The sequence below is a fragment of the Panonychus citri genome, unplaced genomic scaffold (genome assembly GCF_014898815.1).
Source record: "Panonychus citri isolate SS breed McGregor unplaced genomic scaffold, ASM1489881v1 Contig00049, whole genome shotgun sequence".
In the NCBI taxonomy this organism is placed as follows: Eukaryota; Metazoa; Arthropoda; class Arachnida; order Trombidiformes; family Tetranychidae; genus Panonychus; species Panonychus citri.
The window spans coordinates 83,799-104,637 of NW_026515454.1; the positions used below are offsets into that span (position 1 = coordinate 83,799).

At 28.0% G+C, this 20,839-nt stretch overlaps 1 protein-coding gene across 2 annotated transcripts in view; it reads left to right on the forward strand.

The window, feature by feature from the left end:
* LOC128385540 (fibrillin-1-like) overlaps nucleotides 1–20,839 on the forward strand; it is a 41,971-nt gene that overhangs the window by 8,170 nt on the left and 12,962 nt on the right. The window contains exons 2-6 of one of the 2 annotated variants that reach the window (XM_053344410.1): nucleotides 5,875–5,933; nucleotides 12,212–12,996; nucleotides 19,300–19,401; nucleotides 19,759–19,875; nucleotides 19,982–20,113. In XM_053344410.1, the coding sequence (XP_053200385.1) occupies nucleotides 12,300–12,996; nucleotides 19,300–19,401; nucleotides 19,759–19,875; nucleotides 19,982–20,113 (1,048 nt within the window). In that variant the 5' untranslated portion in view covers nucleotides 5,875–5,933; nucleotides 12,212–12,299. Of the gene's footprint in view, nucleotides 1–5,874; nucleotides 5,934–11,597; nucleotides 12,997–19,299; nucleotides 19,402–19,758; nucleotides 19,876–19,981; nucleotides 20,114–20,839 lie in introns of those variants that run through there. The other variant, XM_053344411.1, reaches the window with a different exon arrangement.

Below are 20,839 nucleotides of genomic sequence, written 5' to 3' on the forward strand. Positions count from 1 at the left end.
GTTTGTAATACTTTTCAATTGTAGTAATTTAAAATTGAATAAAGTTCAAGGACAATTAATAGGGATAATCTTATTGTTTTGTTTTTCTGTTAAAAATGTTAATCGCATTAAAGATTGAAAGTGATTAAGGTTTTATAAGATTAATTGAGAGAGCGAATCAGACAAAAATGATAACAATGGATTAACGATTAACAAAGTTAACCACACCTTGTAATTTATTATTTGATTATCGTAATGTTATTAATTGTGTTACATGAAACCAGTGAAAAAAAAGGCTTAATCATTTGATGACCATGATGATGATTAAAGTTTAATTTTTCTTGATTAGTCAATTGTTTCCGTCAATGAGTTTTATGTGTGTGTTTGTGTATTTTAATTGTTTGGTTATTTAGCTTTGTTGATAATTTATGATTTACCTTTAAGGTTATCAAGTTCGTGAAGAAATTGGGAGAAAAGAAAAAGTTAATTTCTTTCAATTGTTTCCCTATTATTTTTAATTCTTTTTCATTGTAACAATACAATTAAAAATCATTTAACTATGATTATCGTTAATTATTTATCTTTAATTGTAAATACACTTTTCTTCCCAATTGAAAACCTCTTTTGACACATTGATTGTTGATTGTCAAACAACAAATAAATTGTTTACTTTGATTGAGACTTACCCTTGAAATAAATGACAAGACATGTTGATAATCATGATGATGATGATGATGATGATAATGATAATAATAGTATATATTCCGTATGGAAAAGATAAATACTAATATAATTACACCTGATTATGATTATGATGAGGATGAAGATGAAGATAAGAAAGAGGATTGATAATGGTCATCATCTTAATCATAATCATCTTTGAGAAAAAGTTGGTTACAAGGTTACCCAAAGATATGATGTTAATTTTTTTTTTCTTAATTCATCTTATCCAACCACACCTTTAATCAGTAATTAACTTAATTTGCATCTTCTAGCCTTGGGCAATTTAAGGTTGATCAATACAGATGTCTGATGATATTTAGGTGTACAAAGGATGAGGATGATGATGATGATTAGGGAAGATGCTAAAGTTTATATTAACAATTTAAAGGATGAATTTTCTGTTGATTGGAATACGAAGAAAAGTAAATTAACTCAAATATCTTAATCATCATCTTAATTTTGTTGTTTTTTTTTTCATTAATCGACACGTTTGCTCAATCACAATTTAATATTACCTTAATTATGGATTAATAAATCTTAACTACGAACAATTTAAATGGTAAATGAATCTAATCTCTGTGTCATAATATTATCACAATTAACTTGTGATGATTATCTGGTGACCCTTTAATTGTACCATTATTATTACAGAATCTTAATTACCTTCAAGATGATTATTGATTAATATCATCTTGATATGATTAACTCTTTACCTGTTGTTGTTTATTCCCCAAGGCTAATTAAACCTTATAATCAACAATTAAGTAGTAATTGTTTGTTAAAAATTAAGTTTCACTTTAATAATCAACTTTGTTATTAGAGATTCTGGTTTAATTCAGTTACCAATAATTTAATTAAATTGCTATCATGAGTTTATCTTATTATTTTCATCATACAGCAAATGATTAACATGAAAATTGATGTTAATTGTTACTAATTGTTTGGCCAACTAATGTCTGGGAAAATTAATACAATGACAATTATATTTAGTTACCTGGCTAATTGAATGATAACATGTAACCATTTTGATTGTTGTCAATTAGATTTAATTATAAATTGAAAAAGTTTTCTGTCCAAACCTGAATCAAATTGTAAATCGCTGACTGATTAATTGTAATTTGAAAATTATTCAAATCAATTGATTGATCTAAATTAACTAACAGGTAACAACAATCTCCTGAACAATTAAGATCCCTAACTGGTAAAAGGTTAATCATTTCAATTTTGAATCAATAACAACAATCAAATTAATCTCACGGATTATATTACAATTTAACTTTTCCTTAATCATTATGAATAAGAGAAAGGTAAACATTTACTTTAATTAACAGCAATTAACTGACAATAATTAGCTAAATGATGCGATCAAATTGATTGAGTTGATTTAATTAATTTAAGGAAAATAGTGAAAGCTGATTACCTTTAAACAGATGAGATGATTATCTCACCTTGTCAAGGAATTAATATAAACATCATTAAAGATTTAATCATTCAATCAATTGGTAGATGATTATGTCAATCAGATTATAATGTTAATCATCTTAATCTCTGTATATTGAGCAATAGAGAGTTTAACCTTTTAATAACATTAAGAAATCATTAAACTAAATCACAATCAATTTACAATGTTAATCTAATCCCAAGCGGAACCATAACAACATTACAACGTCCCGATGATTAGTTTTTCTTGTTATTGTCCTGAAATCATTTCATTAATGATATTTGACTAGATCAATGTACTTGAAATGATCAGTAAAAATAATGAATCAACTCAATAATCATGATGATTATCATGTATTGATATTCATTAAACAATTTCATCATAAATATTAAACTGACAATTTTTTTTTATTACACATCAACAGTTATTATCACGATAATAATGTTTAAGATATTTGTTACAGTTATATAAGTTTATCAGAATCATAAAGATTATCTTTTGAGATTAACATTTTTAAATCTCTTTTTTCATATTAATGTACCTGATCAAATGATAATCATATCATGAAATTGAAATGAAATTGAATCAATGAAATTTCAAATATTGAAAAAATGTTATTCTAATCATTATTATCTCTCTCACTCTCACTCTCTCTCTCTCTCTCTCTCTTCCGTTGATTGTTATCATCTATCATTAAGTATCTTTTTGTGTGAGGGATTATCGTTAAGAAGCTTAATCCTAATACGATGCGTGAGGTGATAAGAAAAAGAAAAATATTTTCCATGGAACTTTGAAAACTAATAAAAAAGTAACAATGTTAATAACAAGGTAGAGGTATTTTTCTTAGCACCCACTCCCACTTTCACTCTCTCTCTCTCTCTCTCTCTCTCTCTCATATGATGATTATGATTGTGATGATGATGAACCTCCCCCAAGATTTTCAGGGTTATCATCTAATCCGATATGATGATGATCATTATCTAATATTTAAGAAAGTGTAAGATGAATTGAAAAGAAAGTATTTTTTTTTCTCTCCAAAAAGAAAAGAAAAAAACTTTTTCGCTGGACATTTCACCTAAAATCTTTTATTCGTTCATCTTTTTTGTTACCTGGATTATGATTATCATGATGATTATTATCATTACCTGTCGTTGGGAGTGTGTGTTGTTGTTAAATATTATTTAAAAAAATGTTGGTAAATAATAATAATAATAATCATCGTAATGATTATTATTGCGTGACTGAGTTTCTTTGCCTCTTTTTGGCTTTGTGCTTGTTATGGATTCCAACATGAAAAATTCAGAGTAGCTCAGTGATTCCAATATATAATATATATAATATGAATATGATGCTGTGATTAGAAGGTGAAATATTTTTCCATCTATTGGAAAAACGCAATTGACCAACGACCACCAGCAAGAAAATCTCAAGTAGCTTTATCCAGTCTATGGTAAAAGTTTCATGTTTTTCATGATAAATTCAATTGAAATTTTCTATTTTTCGTAATCACTATCGTCATTATTTGGTTATTATTATTGAATATAATTCACAGGTATTCATAATATACTTTTTATTGATTTTCATCATTTACATTATTTTATGTCTTCAAGTCATCGGCCTTTTCTTGTTGTGGTCAAGGTGTATTATCATGAGATTATTCTGACTATTCCAATATTTATATAAATTTCACCATAAAATCATCATTTTCAACACAATGCACTTCATCAATTTCATCCTGGTTTTTTTATTGTTACCTAATTGATGTTAGATTTTACATGATAGTCATAATTTTACATGATGAAAATTCAGTTTCCATGTAATTTTCATGATTCCCTTGAAACTGGTTAGTCTAGTATTTGTGAAAACATAAATATAACCAAAATTAATCGGAATTATCATCATTCTCATCCGTGCAAATAATAATTGATGATGATGATAAAGATTAAAGTTTATTTTTTCATCAAAATTGTGAACAAATTGAAATTTCTGAATTTCATCATTTTTTCCCATTCGCATCATTCATGAGGTTTAATTTTCTTCTTCATCATCTTTACAATATACTTTCAATTATTAATTAAAGTTTCCAATTTTATCATGTTGAGTTACATCAACAACCAACTGATCATATTTGATGAACTATATGATAACCATATGAACTTGATTGGCGGGTAAAGGTTTTAATGTTGTAATACTATCAATGTTTATTACTGAATTCACCCTGAAAATGTTGAAATTGTTATGCAATAGGAACCAGGAAATGATGATTGTGATACTGAGATTGAAGAAAAAGTCGTAAAATGATATCAAAAGGTTATCGATTTGTTTGGAATTGGTGATCTGGTGCTAATCGAGATTAGAACTTAACTGACAGAGATACAGAATTCATAAGAAATATTCATTTTTCAGAGCTAAAAGACCATGATAAAGTTGACTGATCAAGTTCTGAAATGCGAATAGTTTCATTAATATATATGGAGAAAAATTTCGATAGGAAACTGATAGATTGTTAATCTCTGAATGTTGATAATGAACAATAGGTGATCAGTGAGATAGTATTTATTACTATTTCGGCTTTACAACAATCAAATGTAACTTAAATTACCAATAGTTATTATTATTTTTCTCTTTTTTAATCTCTTTGTTTCATCATCATGAAAAGTTTCAAATTCAGTTTCCTCATGAAAGATCAGACTCTTTACATGCTTTTTCCTTTTTTTTCTCCACATTCTATGAAACAATCCATTCATCCGAATCACTATTCTTTTCATAATCTCTTCCTCTTCCTCATAATCATCATCATCATCATCACTTATCTCGATGATGAGTGAGATGATTATCCAAAGGGATAAACTTTTTCATCTGATTGAGATAATCAATGATTAAAAACTATGAAATGATGATGATGATTAAGACAGTGATTCCATCAAATATTAATGTGAATGTAATGATCACAGAAATTGATGAGAAAAAGGTAAAGAGAAAGTCTAATCATCTTCAAGGTAGATCAACTAATCATCTAAAAGAATCATTTAATTTCTTAATAGTGATCATAACCTTTTTATCAACATTATCATCATTATTATCCATGTAATTAGTTAAAAGTTAAATTGTTTCAAGAACTTTTTTCCTAACTATTAACTTCCGATGAGCCTTTCAAGGTTAATTTTATCACTTAATTGTGATTACTATTGATATAAATACTTAAAGGTTATCAACACCTACATTGAAAACCTTGTATATATAATATTCAGGTAATTCAGTTATTGATTATGATGATGAGTTTCTTACTTGACCTTGAAAAAGTGAAACTAAATCAAAATGTAATCATTTAAAATGTCAACCTACTTGTGACCTAATTATTGTTGTTGATTCATAATCATGGATTGGATTGAACAATTTAACTTTAATGAATTAAACAGATGATAAGAAAAACTTTCATCTTGATTGTTTCAATTGTCATCAGCTTATTTTCTGGCTAAGGATAACTCCTTTCAAATTGTTTAATGACAATTAACTTTACCTTGTCGTAATGTCGCCGTAACAATTAAAATAAAATCAATCAAGGTTTCACAAGAGACACACTCATACATACACACACACACACACACACACACTTATGTATTATTATTTAGCATTTCATCATCAACAATTTAATGTAAACAAAAGTTTTATTTAAGATTACAAGTGGAAATAATTAACTGATTTCTATTTATTTGTCTTTATCTAATTAGGATTAACTTGGATTAATGGATTATCGCTTATTGATTGGGTATTTTTCACACTTATTCAGGTAATTATATTATTTTTGTTTCTTACAGAATCATCTGATTATAATTGTTGTGTTTTTGTTATATATTTATCAGATTGATTAAGTTAATTGTTACAATGATGTGAAAAAGGAAGTGAAAACTTGATGAGAAACTTAAATGATGTTGATCAATGGTGTTTTCCAGCCCAATGTTAACCAGTTTAAATGGTAGTTAATTGATACAAAATTTAATCTTCTCCATTTTTCTGGTTAACAATTAAACCTAATTACATACTTGATAATCTTTTACTTTAATTAACTCAAATTATCAGCATTTCTTTAAACACAAATCATGATTAAACGAAACATTTTCCCCAGTTAACTCGTTCAGTTATCTTGATATCTAAAAAGTTATAGTTTAACCTTGTAAGTTGCTGTTAACTTTGTCTTGATTTAATTTTTAATTGTCAACTTTAATTAATTTTAATGATAACAATTAAACATCAATCTAACAGACAGTAAGAGATAGAGAGAGAAAATGAGCTAACAGCATTTCCGTCAACAATTAACGTTAATTGTTGTTACCGTTGTGAAAATTTTCCTCTTCTCCATTGACCGTATCCAAATGATAATTTCAATGTACTTTTTGTACAGTAACAAGAATATAAATATTACAGTTGAGAAGCAACAACAAGATGAGAGAGGATGATAAACATATGAAGATGAGCAATAATCACACGCGTCCAGAATAAGTAAAAAAAATAACAATAAACATAAAGACAGTAACTGATTAACTACCAACAATCAAGAGACAATCAAGAAAAAGGGAAAAAAGTAACAGAAAAAAAAACAATCATGATAATAAAAAGATATCAATGATTTTTTTCCGCTTCCATCGAGTGATAATGATGATGATATACTAATGGTGAGAAGCGACTTGTTGATTGTGATCAACATTTTGATTCCACTTCCCGACAAAAAGCGTAACAATAAATCGTTGATCATAATGATGATTTATCAACTAGATTCAGTATCAGTTAATGAACAAAAAAAATCAACCATTTTTTTCACTATGAAAAAAAAAGTTCATCAGATTTATAAACATGATACCAAATTATGGCGATGTTGATGATGATGATGATACAATTCCGATGAGAGAATGACAATTTCATGATATTGAATCTGTTGCCCTTGATTTGATTGTTGATATATAACATTTTGTACAATATTGGATCATTTTTTCATCTTGATCATTAATCTATTGGTGAGAGTTATTAAAAAAAAATCACTGTCATGATAATAATGATAACGACAATGATATGATGATGAGGATGACACGGGAATGAGTTGCCCTTTACCTGTCAACAGTGATAAAGTTGATATGATGATAAAGATGATAACATGGTGAAGATAAGTTGATCTTTTTTATATTTACCTGAGATTTACACCTTCAGGTCAGGTTAAACGGTTCACATTGAGACAATCAACAATCAACAACTTCCGTTGTTTATGTTTAATCATCATCATGTACACATCATGTTGATCCTTTGATGTTTTTTTTTAATATTAAATATCATCTTCATCTTCATGTCATCATCATTATCATCATCAGAATCCTTTGTTTGTTTTTTTCATTGCAATTTAAATTAGTTAATCATTTGCATATCAAAACATAAGACGGAAGTTAATTGTTGCTAACATTTAATTTCCATATGTTTTTTTTGTTCAGTCAGAATTTGAAATTGTACTCATAATTTAAATTGTTAATTGTTCCTATGATAAATTGTTTAATTGTCTTTAATTGTGTATAATAAACATTAATTGTAATCAATTGTGATAATCATTGTCCACCCCTTTTACTATAACAATTTGTTACCTATATTTAAGTGCAACAATTAACATTTTCCCTTAATTGTGATCTTACTTATATTCTGTGTAATATAATCCTGACAATCAGACAATTGATTATCATCATCATATTGATTATCACAATAGTAATCAAACAAATTACAATTGAAATTATCTTTAATTCAGTTGGTGAGATTCAATTTAAACCTTTTTTTTTGTTGATTGATTGGCTTATTGTAGGAAAATATAGTAAATTGATTGACAGTCTTTATTTAAACATCATCATCAAATTTGATTGCTTCTTGATTATGATACAATATTTTTCTCAATCATGATGAAAAGATTAACAAGCAGATCATCAAATATAATTTAACAAAGGAGAAAACCTAACAAATTGAAACAATTAAAAAACAATAAAGTTCAATACAATTAAATGGACTTACCTTTATAGTAAATATGATTTCTTTGAACAATTAACTTTTCAAACATGATAATTAACTTACATGAGATGATAATTTAAATTTTCATGATATGATTATTTTTCAAATGGATAAGATTATCTCGTGTCAAGATAAATGACCATTTAAGATGATGATTAACTGACCTAACCCAAAGTTGGTCTTATTGTTGTTGAATTAATTATAACGGTAAATGAATAGTAATTAAAAACGAAAAGGTAACGTTACAATTGTAAAGTGTTTAATTGTTGTGACGATAAACAAATGATATAAACACTATGATTAAAAATCACTTGTAATTGTGAAATTGTTTCAACTTTAATTGTCCTTTTCACAATTACAATCAACAAACTAATCTCTCCACCTAATGATAACTTATCAATATGATTGAAGGTGTGAATAGATTTTGATTGTTTCAAATTAATTGGATGAAAATAAACTTCCGGATTAGTTAATCTCGTTTCTTTGTTAATTATTATCCTTTGGATATAAAAATTTTTTCTTAATTATTATCATATCTTAGAGATAATAATTTGAGTTAACTGTCAAGGATTAGTTAATCATGAATTTGATCAACAATTGTTAATCACTTGTTATATTATAACAATAAATGTGATTTCCCAATATTCAAGGTAATCATAATCATAATTAATAAATACACTTGGAAAAAATGATAATTTAATTAAAAGTAATTAATGAAAAATATCGCAGAGATTAATTAAAATGAGTTAGTGTTTCGTGTTTTTCAATTTTTCCCATACAATTAACTATCATTTTAATTTTGAGAAATTGCAAACAATTAATATTGTTAATCCATTGATTTAAAATGTTAAGATAATAATCTGATAATGAAAAATATTTCATGATATTTGATTGTTATCATCATCAATCCATATGCTACCAAAATATTGAATTGTTATCAAGGAAACCAGGTAAAAGGAAGAGCTGAAGATGATGATGATGATGTTGTTGAATATGATGAGGAAACCATGAAATCGCCATTCAGTTTGATGATTGACTGACTGACCATTTCCGTTAGGGTTAAATTACTCAGTATTTAACTTCCTCCATCATCATCATCACCTTCATCTCATGTTGAGTGACTTTTTGCATGATAACCTTTTGAAAGGTTGCAAAAGAAAGATGAAGATGAGAAGATGAGAAGATGAAGATGATTTCTGATGATGAGGGAGGTGATAGAGTGAGGTGGAGAAGGAGGCAAAAAGCTCTTAGTGGGCTCATTAGATCTCCAACAGTGGACTTTGATTATAATCCTTTAATATTTCATGAGATCTTTTTATTTGATTAAATTAGTTAAGAAAATCTCTCTCTCTCTCTCTTTCTCATCCCTATTGAGAGGCATCATCATCATTATGATGACCATCATAATGATAATAACAATTATAACAACATCTTCATCATCAGAATCATCATTATTATCACACTTACTAGGAAATAACATTTTGAAGGTCATTTAATTTTCTTAATCATTACCATTTGAGTAATTTAATTTTTTTTAGGTTTATAAGGAAATGAATGAATGAATTTGTTACCCTAAATTAAATTGTTGCTGTTGATGTTTACCTTTTAATATAACAATCAACTAATGATTGTGTGGGTTAATCATGTTAATAGTAACCTGTTGATATATAACTTATTATAAATGAAGGTAAACCGATGATTTTGAAGGTAAATATAATAAAGATGAAGATGAATCAATAATAATAATCAATTGATTCAGTTTTTCATACACTTATTGTTAACATTTGATATTGTTGATTACATTTTCATGTCTGTTTATTTACAATTTAAATTGACAAGGTTTTTTTTTCCTCTATTCACAATTAACTATCAACAACATCAACAACAACAATAGGAAGGGCGATATTTAAAATATTGACTATGATCACAATTAAATCAGTGGTCATCATAAACCATTAAGAAACAATAATCATCATCATGAAGTAAAATTATCTGATCTTTTCATGGGATTTGAGTTTCCTTTATGTTTAGCTTGGAATTATTCATTTAAAGAGATAATGATGATTCTCGAACAATTAAATTTAATTGTTCGTCTCCAATGTAATTATTCTGAGATGAGATAAAGTGGTGAAATAAAGAAAACGAAAACGAAAACTTATCGTTTACTGTTAGTTTTACGTTCTAACGATTTTCTCGAATAACGTTTTGTCATTTCAAGGAGAGTGAGAAGGAGATATGATGATGATGAAAGAAAAGGGAGGAAAGAGGAAGAAAGCGTGGGCTAGTTAGCGAATTGATGATAATACAAGCAGATGGTTAAACGATTATTCTTTTCGTTGATTTCGTTAGAACGAAACAAAAAGTTTTTCGAAGAGAAGAGAAAAAAAAAACTTATATTATATTTCCTATCGTTTCTTGTATGTTGGTTGTTTTCAATGGCGTAGGTTAAACTTGGTCAACGTTAGTAAATTGTTGCTTTTTAATCATTATTAATACTAACTGCTGATGGTGGTTTTTGTTTTCGCATTTTGATTGTTGTTGATTAAATCCTTAATCATACCTTAATTGGGAATCAGCTGAATGATTTTTCAGCTTGATTCAAGAAGGATAAATCCACTCACATTAAGTTACTCATAACGAAATGATGATGATTGTTTATCAGGGTTATCTAAATGAGTTAATAATTTAATCACAATATTGGTTAATTAATTGACTTACATTTGGATTGTAACAATTAGGATTAAAAAAAAGAATTTTTCGCAATAAGAGTTTCAGATTTGCAGTTAATTGTTGATTTCTCGGTGATAATTAGTGTATTACATGGTGATAACGATGATGAAAGAAAAGTGATAGATGATAAGAAACAGAAAGCTAGAGAAAATTGTCTGTCTTCAAGTCTCTTTCTTTTTTTCTTTCTTTTTCCTTTATCATCATCATCTTCTTCTTAAGCCAAAATTCTGACAGACCAGAATGAAGAAGAAGAAGAAGAAGAAGAAGAAGTAAAAAGAAAGAAAGAAGAAGAAGAAGAAGGTGGATGAACCTTTCTTTTTCTCTTTATTTTATCATCATCTTCTCTTTCTTTCAGAATTTTTCTCATCTTCTTATCTTCTCTTTCTTTTTCTCTCTTTCTTCTCAATTGGGAGGGTTAAGAATTAGGTGAGAAACTGGATTTTTTTGAGAAAGCCCAGGAAAGGAAAAGGTGGTCACGGATGATGACTCTTTCTTTCTTCAATAATCTTCTCTTTCTTTTTTTTACGATGGAAGATTGAACGAAAAAAGAAAGAGAACACAGAAAGAGACCGAGTGAGTAAGTGGCAAATGAAAGTAAAGAGAGAGAGAGAGAGAGAGAGAGAGAGAGAGAGAGAGAGAGAGGAATAATGAACGGAAAAATATCTTCTCACATGAATCTTTATCCCGGTTGTCAGACCAGTCGCTAGGTAAGACGTTGAGACGTTAAGACGTTTGGACGTTGATATTGTTTATGTTTATTGTTATAATATCATCTTATACATTGTGATTCTAACTACAGTTGATTGTCTTCATCATCATCTTCATATTCACCTTTTTCTCTTTCTTTCTCTCTCTTTCTTACATTATCATCTTCATCTTCATAATTTTACCATCTCTCTCTCTCTCTCTAACTCTCCCTCAACGACTACTGTAAACTTACCTGTTGCAATCATCAAACCGTTTTCATTCAACAACAGTAACAGTTTACTGTTGATAGATTATTATCTTAATAGTTAATCAGCTCTTAATCAATTCTATGGTGAATTAATCCTTTAACTCTAATGGTGTCATTTTAAATCAACTGATTATTGATTGTTTTTAATTTCTATCTCTTATTATTATCAACTGATTGGTCGCAATGGTTTGTGACTTTTGTTTACCTGTTAATCTGTCTATTGGTTAATGGATGTTACATTTAAATTGTTTCAAATTGGACACACAAATAATTACAATTTAACCGTTGACAATTTACTTGGATTACAAATCAATAATAATAATAATTATTTTCTATTACCTTACCAGCTACAACTTACTGACCATTGACCGTTACTTAGACTTGTCGTTGTAACCTAACATACGACCTGTCAACGATAATAACATTGAGTCCCTAATGGAGTACAGTTCAAGTTACAGTAATAATAAAACCAGAGGCCATCATCAACATTTATCATCCAGCTCATCATCCTGTTCATCATCAATCCAAAAATGTGATTCATCACCATCTTGTCTTATTAATAACAACCAAATAATCAATCATAATGATAACAATGGTGATACAATTAACAAGGATAATAGCAACTTATCTGATAATAGGAATAATAATCTGATGATTTTGGGTGAAAATATTGTTAATTGTAACAATAATTTATCTACGACAACAAGATCAACATGTGGATTTAATTTTTATTCATCTTCATCTCAATCGTCGATATGGTCAACTTTTTGTCGACCATCATCATCACCATCATCATCATCTTCTTCTTCTTCTTCTTCTTATTCTCTACATTCATCATATTCAGTACCACGAATTTCAACTTTAATTGTTACCCTGTTTCTATCTTTGAATTATCTATTTATTATCTCCTCCATTCCAAGTGTGTCCGCTCAATATCGGCCCAAATGGCCTAGTCCAATAGTTCAAAGAGAGATATTTCTTCTTAACCTCGAAGATGGTTATTTTGGTTGCCAAGTCAACGAATCGACCGATTTCCTACAACTTTTTGAGCTTTCCAAGCTCTGTGATGGTTTACCTCAGTGTTTTCTTGGTTCTGATGAGTTAGCACTTGAGCTCAAATGTGGAGACAGAAGTAAGTAAACCGATAGATCACCAAATCGATTCATTTTATTGATTCATTGATTACAATTCAAATATTGCCAATATATACAAGCTAATGTTCATTGACCATTCTTGGTGAATTTCCAATTGCTTATATCATTAGATTCTGATGGTTTACCTGTTTGTCTTACGGAAAAATTTCTAATTAATTCAGTCTCTCTTTTCATTACCTTTGATTTTTTTCCAATTAATTACCTTCCAATTAACTCGTAATGATTATATTTCTTCATGTTATTAGAAAATTTCATTTCAATTTCTAACATTTTCTTGAAACACAGTCTGAATTTCAATTAGTTCAATTCTTAATGTGACAATCGTTTTTTATTTACCAATGTTAATTTGTTTCGATAATAATTAACTTTTTGATTACTTAAGTTGATCATCCTTAAGGTTAAACTTTGTTTTCAATTTTCTCACTCATTGAAACTTCATGTGATTTCAGATTCATGATATTCAATTTTCTAGTTACCAGTAAACTAATACATGATTATTGTATCATCATCATCATCATCATCCTCTTAAACTTTCAGGTACAAGAGTCAAGGTAAGAAAATAAGTTTACCAGGTAAAATTTATGATTCTCCGAAATATTTTTGAGTTCCGTTGATAATTCTGGGTTCCTCTGAGCCAAAACTAATTAATCTATCGTCATTATCATCATAATGATAATGTAAATGATTATCATGATATTATCGAATTTTTTTATCTTCTTTTCTTTTTTTCTCTCTTTACTTTGCAGGAAAAAAAAAGAAGAAAAGAAAAGAAAAGAAGAGCAACAGGTTACCTGTTTAACTTTTCATTCTGTTGATTATTCACTCTGTTTTCTTTTCCATTCATCATGAAAAATCAACAGAACAAGAAGAATAGGAAAAAACAGAAAGCAAACACTTTATTATCATGAAGATTCTGAGAAAGTCTGAACTTGAGCGATTCACCTTGATCACCAAATTATTCATTTCTGATTGATAGTTAAGCTCATAATTAGAACCCAAAAAACACCATTTACTTTACCGTAAACGCCTTCGATTTGTTGTCTCTACCTTTTCGAATCGACATTCGAGTGTTTTTTTTTCGTGGTCTTTCGTTAATCTGTTTCCAATTTTGTTCCGATTTTCGTATTTGGAATTACTAACAATTCGATAACCTTGTCAGAATGATGGAGACGATAAATCAATGAGAAATTAGCTCATTCTTGCTGTATAGTTGTGGGTTTATGACTGGAATATCTTGAGTACGAATGAGATCACATTATATCGAATAGGATTATGTAGATTAAGATTTGGGGGGGAAGAATATGAGGATAATGATAATGATGATATTTTCCATTGTTATTACAATATTCTCTTTGGAAAATGATCAATGTAGACATTTTAGAATTTTCTTCCTCTTCTTCTTCTTATTCTTCTTCTTCTGGTAAAGAAATTGATGCGTGTGTGTGGTCACCTCCCCTTCTCCCCCAAGGCAATATCATCCCAACAACAACCTTGTTCCCTTTTCTATCTTTCTCTTCTTATTTTCATCAATTCTCCCTCTCCTTTCACTTTCTTTCTTTATCTCCATCAGCTTCTGTTCATCATCATCATCATTATAATCCAAAAAAAGAGAAACCCTACAATTTTTACCTTTGGAGTTTCATCTTTTTTTATCAATGTGTATGTTACACAATCAACATCACTTTACAAAGAAAAAGATAAAAAAATCTCAGAATATCTGAAAATGGAAGAGAGAACGAAAGAGAGAGCGAAAGAGAGAGAGAGAGAGAGAGAGAGAGAGAGAGAGAGAGAAATGGATTGGAAGATAATGAAAGAAAAGATTAGACAATTTAGACAAAAAAAGTCTTAACCCAAACATCAACCGAAGCAATTGTGTTAACATCAATCCTTGATATTTTCTCTCTCTCACCTGAAACTTTCTTTTCATCATCATCATCATCATCTACTGTCTATTCTCTCTGTCTATGTAATCATCACCATCATCATCGTCTTTCTTTTCTTTCTCTTCCTTTTTTTTTCTCATTCCTCAATTCTGAGGAATCAAATGTTTCGTTTCTCTTTTTTTCTCTTACCTTTTCTTCATCTTCTCATGTGTGTGATTTTCAAAGATGTTGATCTTTTTTTTTGTTCCATCATGGAAGAAGAAGAAAAAAACTCCAATGAAACCAATAATTTTCATCCTCATCCTTTTCCATCATCATCTCACCTTGAAAGATGATGAGAAGATGATAATGAAAGAAACAAAATCGATGATAAAAAAGAAGGAAAAAAAAAATTTCTTTTCTCTTTTTTCTTACCTTCACTTTGTTACTAATTTAAAACTATTATAATTATCACTTTCTTTAATCATTACAATTTAACTTGATTGTTATTATTATAAATGTTATTTAAATTCCTATTTACAACTTTGTTAATTTGATAAATTGTTACAGGAGGAGGAAAATTAATTTCCAATTGAAAACAGCCAATCCTTAATCTGTGAATCAATTTATCATTTGTAAAATTGTTGCAATTAACTAATTACACTACTAAACATTGATGGGAATGATTGATTCAATTTCCAAATATCAATTGACTTAATTTACTATCTCATAAATTAAAGATCCTCTTTGATTGTTCAAATAAACTGATAGAAATTGAATTGATTGTTATTATTAACATTTTTGTATTCGAGAAAATTTCAAAAGTTATGACAACTTTTAAGTGTCTTCGTTGGGACGAAAACTTTTTTTTCATTTCATTTCGTTTCGCAATTAAAACCAATTGTAAATTTCGTTGGCGTTTAGTTAACATTGAATTTTGCTAATTCCTATTTAGGATTAGCGTTTCTCTTAACACTCAATGTTATTATTATTTAGTAATCAATACCACGCATTGTCTTTGAACTAAATTAACTTGATTGTCAATATTATTATTACTATTAAATGAGAAACAAGAGTTAACTGTTATTCATTTTAAATGAAAGTGGGTAAATTGTTGATTAATGAAAAAGGAAACTGAACAATTTAATTCCCATTCACAATTTAGTTAATCATGATAATAATACAAGTTTTATACTTGTATGTGTGTGTATACAGTTTATTTTAATCATCATTATCAATTTCACATGATACATGATAATCATGATGATGATTAAGACTGATTATTATTATTATATTACATAATGATGATGAACAATTTAAAATGATGATGAGAATTAGGTAAACATTGAATTGAAATTGAGATTAACAATTAACCAGATTAACCTCAAGTATTAATTTTCACTTTCACATTGAAAGAAAATAAATTAAATAATGATAACAATTAATTAGATTGCTTGTTAGTAATTATCATTTGTATTAATATAATTGATTTTTTAATCATTTGATTATATATACAATGATTAACAATCAAATATTATCAAGTGATAGACAATTAAAGTGAAAGTTTTACCTAAATTAAGTATGGTAACAATTTAGATGATTAAAGTATTATAATGACAATTAACTTTCTCTTGTCTCGCTTTTTTTTTGTCCACCATTAAACAGCAACAATCAACTAAGTAAAATTAACTAGAAATTGGATCACAATTTACTTGATTGTAATGATTAAATCAATAGTAGTTTTATATTAGAAACAATATAAAAAAAAAAGGTAAACCCAATCACCCAAAAGTAATCAAAAGTAAATCAAAAGTTTAATCAATTCAATGGACTTTTTTTCCCCTTTCATTTAATTGATGTTAGTTGATTTAATCAGTTGATTGTAATACAGGTTAAGCCTTAGGGTCGAGATCATCAACATTTAGTTGACAATTAAAGATTAGTGTTAATGATTAAATTTGATGTTGTCACAATTGTTGATTATCATTGTATTATACAAGATTTTCACTTGATTGTTGTATTAGCTTCTGATGATGCTACCTGTTAAATCACTCTTGAGTAACAATATACAGTTGGGTGACCTCGCCTGACGATCATCATCAGAATGGGAATCATGATGATGACGATGAAGATAATGATGAGTATCAAGGGATAAGTCAAGTAATACAACAATCAAATAACATTTGACAACGTTTTCCTTGGATTACTCTGCAATTTTCACACCAAAGTGAAAAAAAAACATCAGATGTGAAAAAAAACAAGAAGATGTAACAAGGAAAATCTTGTTTTCCATCATCATCATCATCATCACAATAATCATCATCTTCTCCATCACTATGGTTACAATTATCACTCTATGTTAATTGTATCATTGATAATATTAATGCAATGAAATGTTATCTTTTGTGAAATTTTCGATGATAATCACTGAGATTATTCATTTCATAAGATAATGAATGAAATGATATCACTTAACTAGAAAATTATTATATTAGAATTAATTTTTAAAATACGAAATTTGCACACCATTGGTCAATGGTTTGTCCAAAATCAATTATTTTTCGATTTTTATATTTTTGTTACTTTTTTCTTTCGATTGATGCTAAATCATAATCCTATCCCTTAGAACAACAAAATAATAATTAATTGAAAATTACCTTTTTTTCATCATTTTTTTGATACCTTTTATTAATTAACATGGGTGTCTATGGGAATTTTTATCAAAAAAGGTGTTAATTAGTAAAAAGTGATGAAAAAAAGGTAATTTTCAATTGATTATTATTTTGTTGTTCTAAGGGATAGGATTATTATTTTAGCATCAATCGAAAGAAAAAAGTAACAAAAATATAAAAATCGAAAAAAATAATTGATTTTTTTGGACTAAGGCCATTTTCCGACCAATGAAAAGTGTACCCAAAAATTTCGCGAATTTTCCATATTTTTAAAAATTAATTCTAATTAAATTAATAATTTTTTTCCTAGTTAAATTTGATATCATTTCATTCATTAGAGTCTTATCTATTTAATGAATAAAATAATATCTCAATATACTGACTGGTTCTCGAATTATCATCAAAAGAAAAAAATTTTCTTCAAAAGTGCCATTTCATGTGCACATACCTAATACTTATAGTTGATATCATCAACATTTCTTACCTTTCACTTTACCATCAATGGTGCTCTTGAAAATTAATCATTTACAATCAACAATTATCATTAAATATATACACAACTATTAATATTAATGATGATGATGGTGATAATGATAATGATGATAACTTTGTTAATATTATTATCATTATGATAATCAACGTTTGTATATAATAATAATATGGTTTAACTTGATTATCATCAGTATTTAAATGATCAAGTTAACTCATTTAAATTAAATTTAATCATCAATGTTAATACTGTAAACCAACAATTAACTTTTTATTATATATATTTTCCTCCCTAAATATAATTTAATTAATCAGCTGATTTGTAAGCTATTTGCGTGTTTATATTAATAATAATAATATAAACAAAGAGAAACTTAATCAGCTGATTGTTGATAGTAAAAGTTAAGGGAAATTATTTCAACCAAACTAATTACAATTTACTGTCACTCGTAAATGTGATTTGAATAGTTAACTGGTTTTCCAACTAATCAACTAACTGAAACAAAATAATCAGTTACTTTTCATGATGATGATCATGATCATTTCAAATGGTTGGTAAAATATTAACCCGAAGGTGCTACTTGTTGATTATTACTATGATTCATTCATGATTATTGATCAAATGAATTTAATTTGTTTATGATGATGATTAGATTCAGTTAAATCGTTGACTTTAATGGTAATCAGTCAGTTAATTTATTCTTGTCTACGTTTTTTTTCCTTCTCCAGGTAAATGTTGATTTTTTATATTCTTATTGCTTAGTGAATGTAATGATAATATAACTTACCTGTTGAAATCTCTCTCACATAGAAATGGAAAGTAAAATGATAATGATGAAGATGAAGGATGAAAAGAGAGAGAAAAAAACAAAGATGAGAAGATGATAATTCTTGAAGATGATGATGGTCATCAAAAAAGGTCAAACAAAAGGTCAAAAAACATGAACAATAATAATAGTGGACATACCAAGAGAAGCGACAAAACTGGATTTAGACAATTGTCATTGTAATAGTTGTTGTAATTAACAGAAATTGACATTAATTGTAATCATAATGATGATGGTTAATTAAGGTTTTTTTTGTGCTCTTTCAGCTTGGCTACTTATTTAAATTTCGTAATCATTTCCAATTGTAAATCACAAACCAAGTTGTTTAATCAATGAATCAATATTTTTGTCTATTCACCTTTTTGATTTTCATCTGATTTCTGATTGAATTTTTTTTTCCTCTTGTTGATTAAATTGTCAACAATTAACAGATCACTGCCATCCAAAGATGCCAAAATGTATTAATGGTGCTTGCCTAGATAACCTTTGTCACTGTAACGATGGATTTGGTGGCAAAGGGTGTGACCTGCCAGGTAAGTTTACACGACTGATTTACCTGTTTAATATTAGTCATATTTGTTAAGTTTTCTTGCGTAAAAGCGGAAGTTGATAGTTTGTTAGATGTAAGATGTTTGGGTGGGGATGTTGTTGTTGATGATGATGATGAGAGAGAGAGGGAGGTGTAGCTTTTAAAGTGATGAGGATGTAAAGATTGTATCCCTTTCTTATCTTCCTTCCTCTCCCTCCCTCTCTCTCTCTCATTCTTACCTGAGATAAAACTAAAGACACATATTGATTATACTAATTAAAGGTCACGGTTGTAAATTTCAAGGTTATTTTATATTCTTATTCATAGTTGATTATTTATTGTTATTAATTTGATTTTACAGATGAAAATGAATGTAAATATCGACCTTGTGATGTTTTCGCACATTGTACCAATACACTGGGCAGTTTTTACTGTACCTGTAATCCTGGTTATGAAGGTGATGGATTCACTTGCCATGGTGAGTAAATTGATAACAATCAGATTGAACGATCAGATTGAAACGTTCATTGAATCACAATTTAATTGTTCATCTCTCTCTTTTTTTTTGCTTCCCAATTGGACAGATACAAATGAATGTGAAGTACCCGCTTTAGCTGGACTATGTGCTGATAACGCTGAATGCTGCAATCTTCCAGGTCACTTTTCATGTAAATGCAAAGAAGGTTTCACCGGAAATGCAACCGAATCATGTTTTGGTGAGTTTCTGATACTTCCGAAAAGTATAAACATAAAACAATTCTGTCCATTTGAAATTACCTTCTCAGTTTTATAGTGGTCATTTTATAATCATTATTATCATCCTAATGATAATCATCTCTTGATTTATCCTTGACCTTAGTTTTAATAACGATAATAATGATAATAATAATAATATATAAAACTAACTGTTTAATTTGAAACGTGAACGGTTAGAGGTCAAAATAATTCATTGAATCTTTTGTTTTGTAACGATAGATGTTGATGATGATGATGATGATGGTCATCACGATGAGATGTGTCTATGATTAAAGTGGTTTAGAAATGATTTGAAATGATTCAATGATGATGATGATTATTATAAGTAATGAGAATCAAATTGAACCACCAGCATCATCATCAAGATGATAAACATGAAAATAATAGGAAGAGTATATTATTATTATCATTACTTTCATTTTGAATTGAGTAACAATTTAAATCAGAACATCAATTTAATGTATCATCATCATCATCATCATCATGTACAATTAATGTTAAATTGAAGCCTACAATTGGATTGGATTGTATTGTTACCCTCTAATTGTTGCAAATAAACAAAAGATTTAATAACTTTCTCAATCTAATCCATGTGATTCACTAATTATCAAGGAAAACGATTAAATCCTTTCAGCAATTTTGTTAACTAATTTACCATCTAGATGATTAGACAAATACCTTTGAAC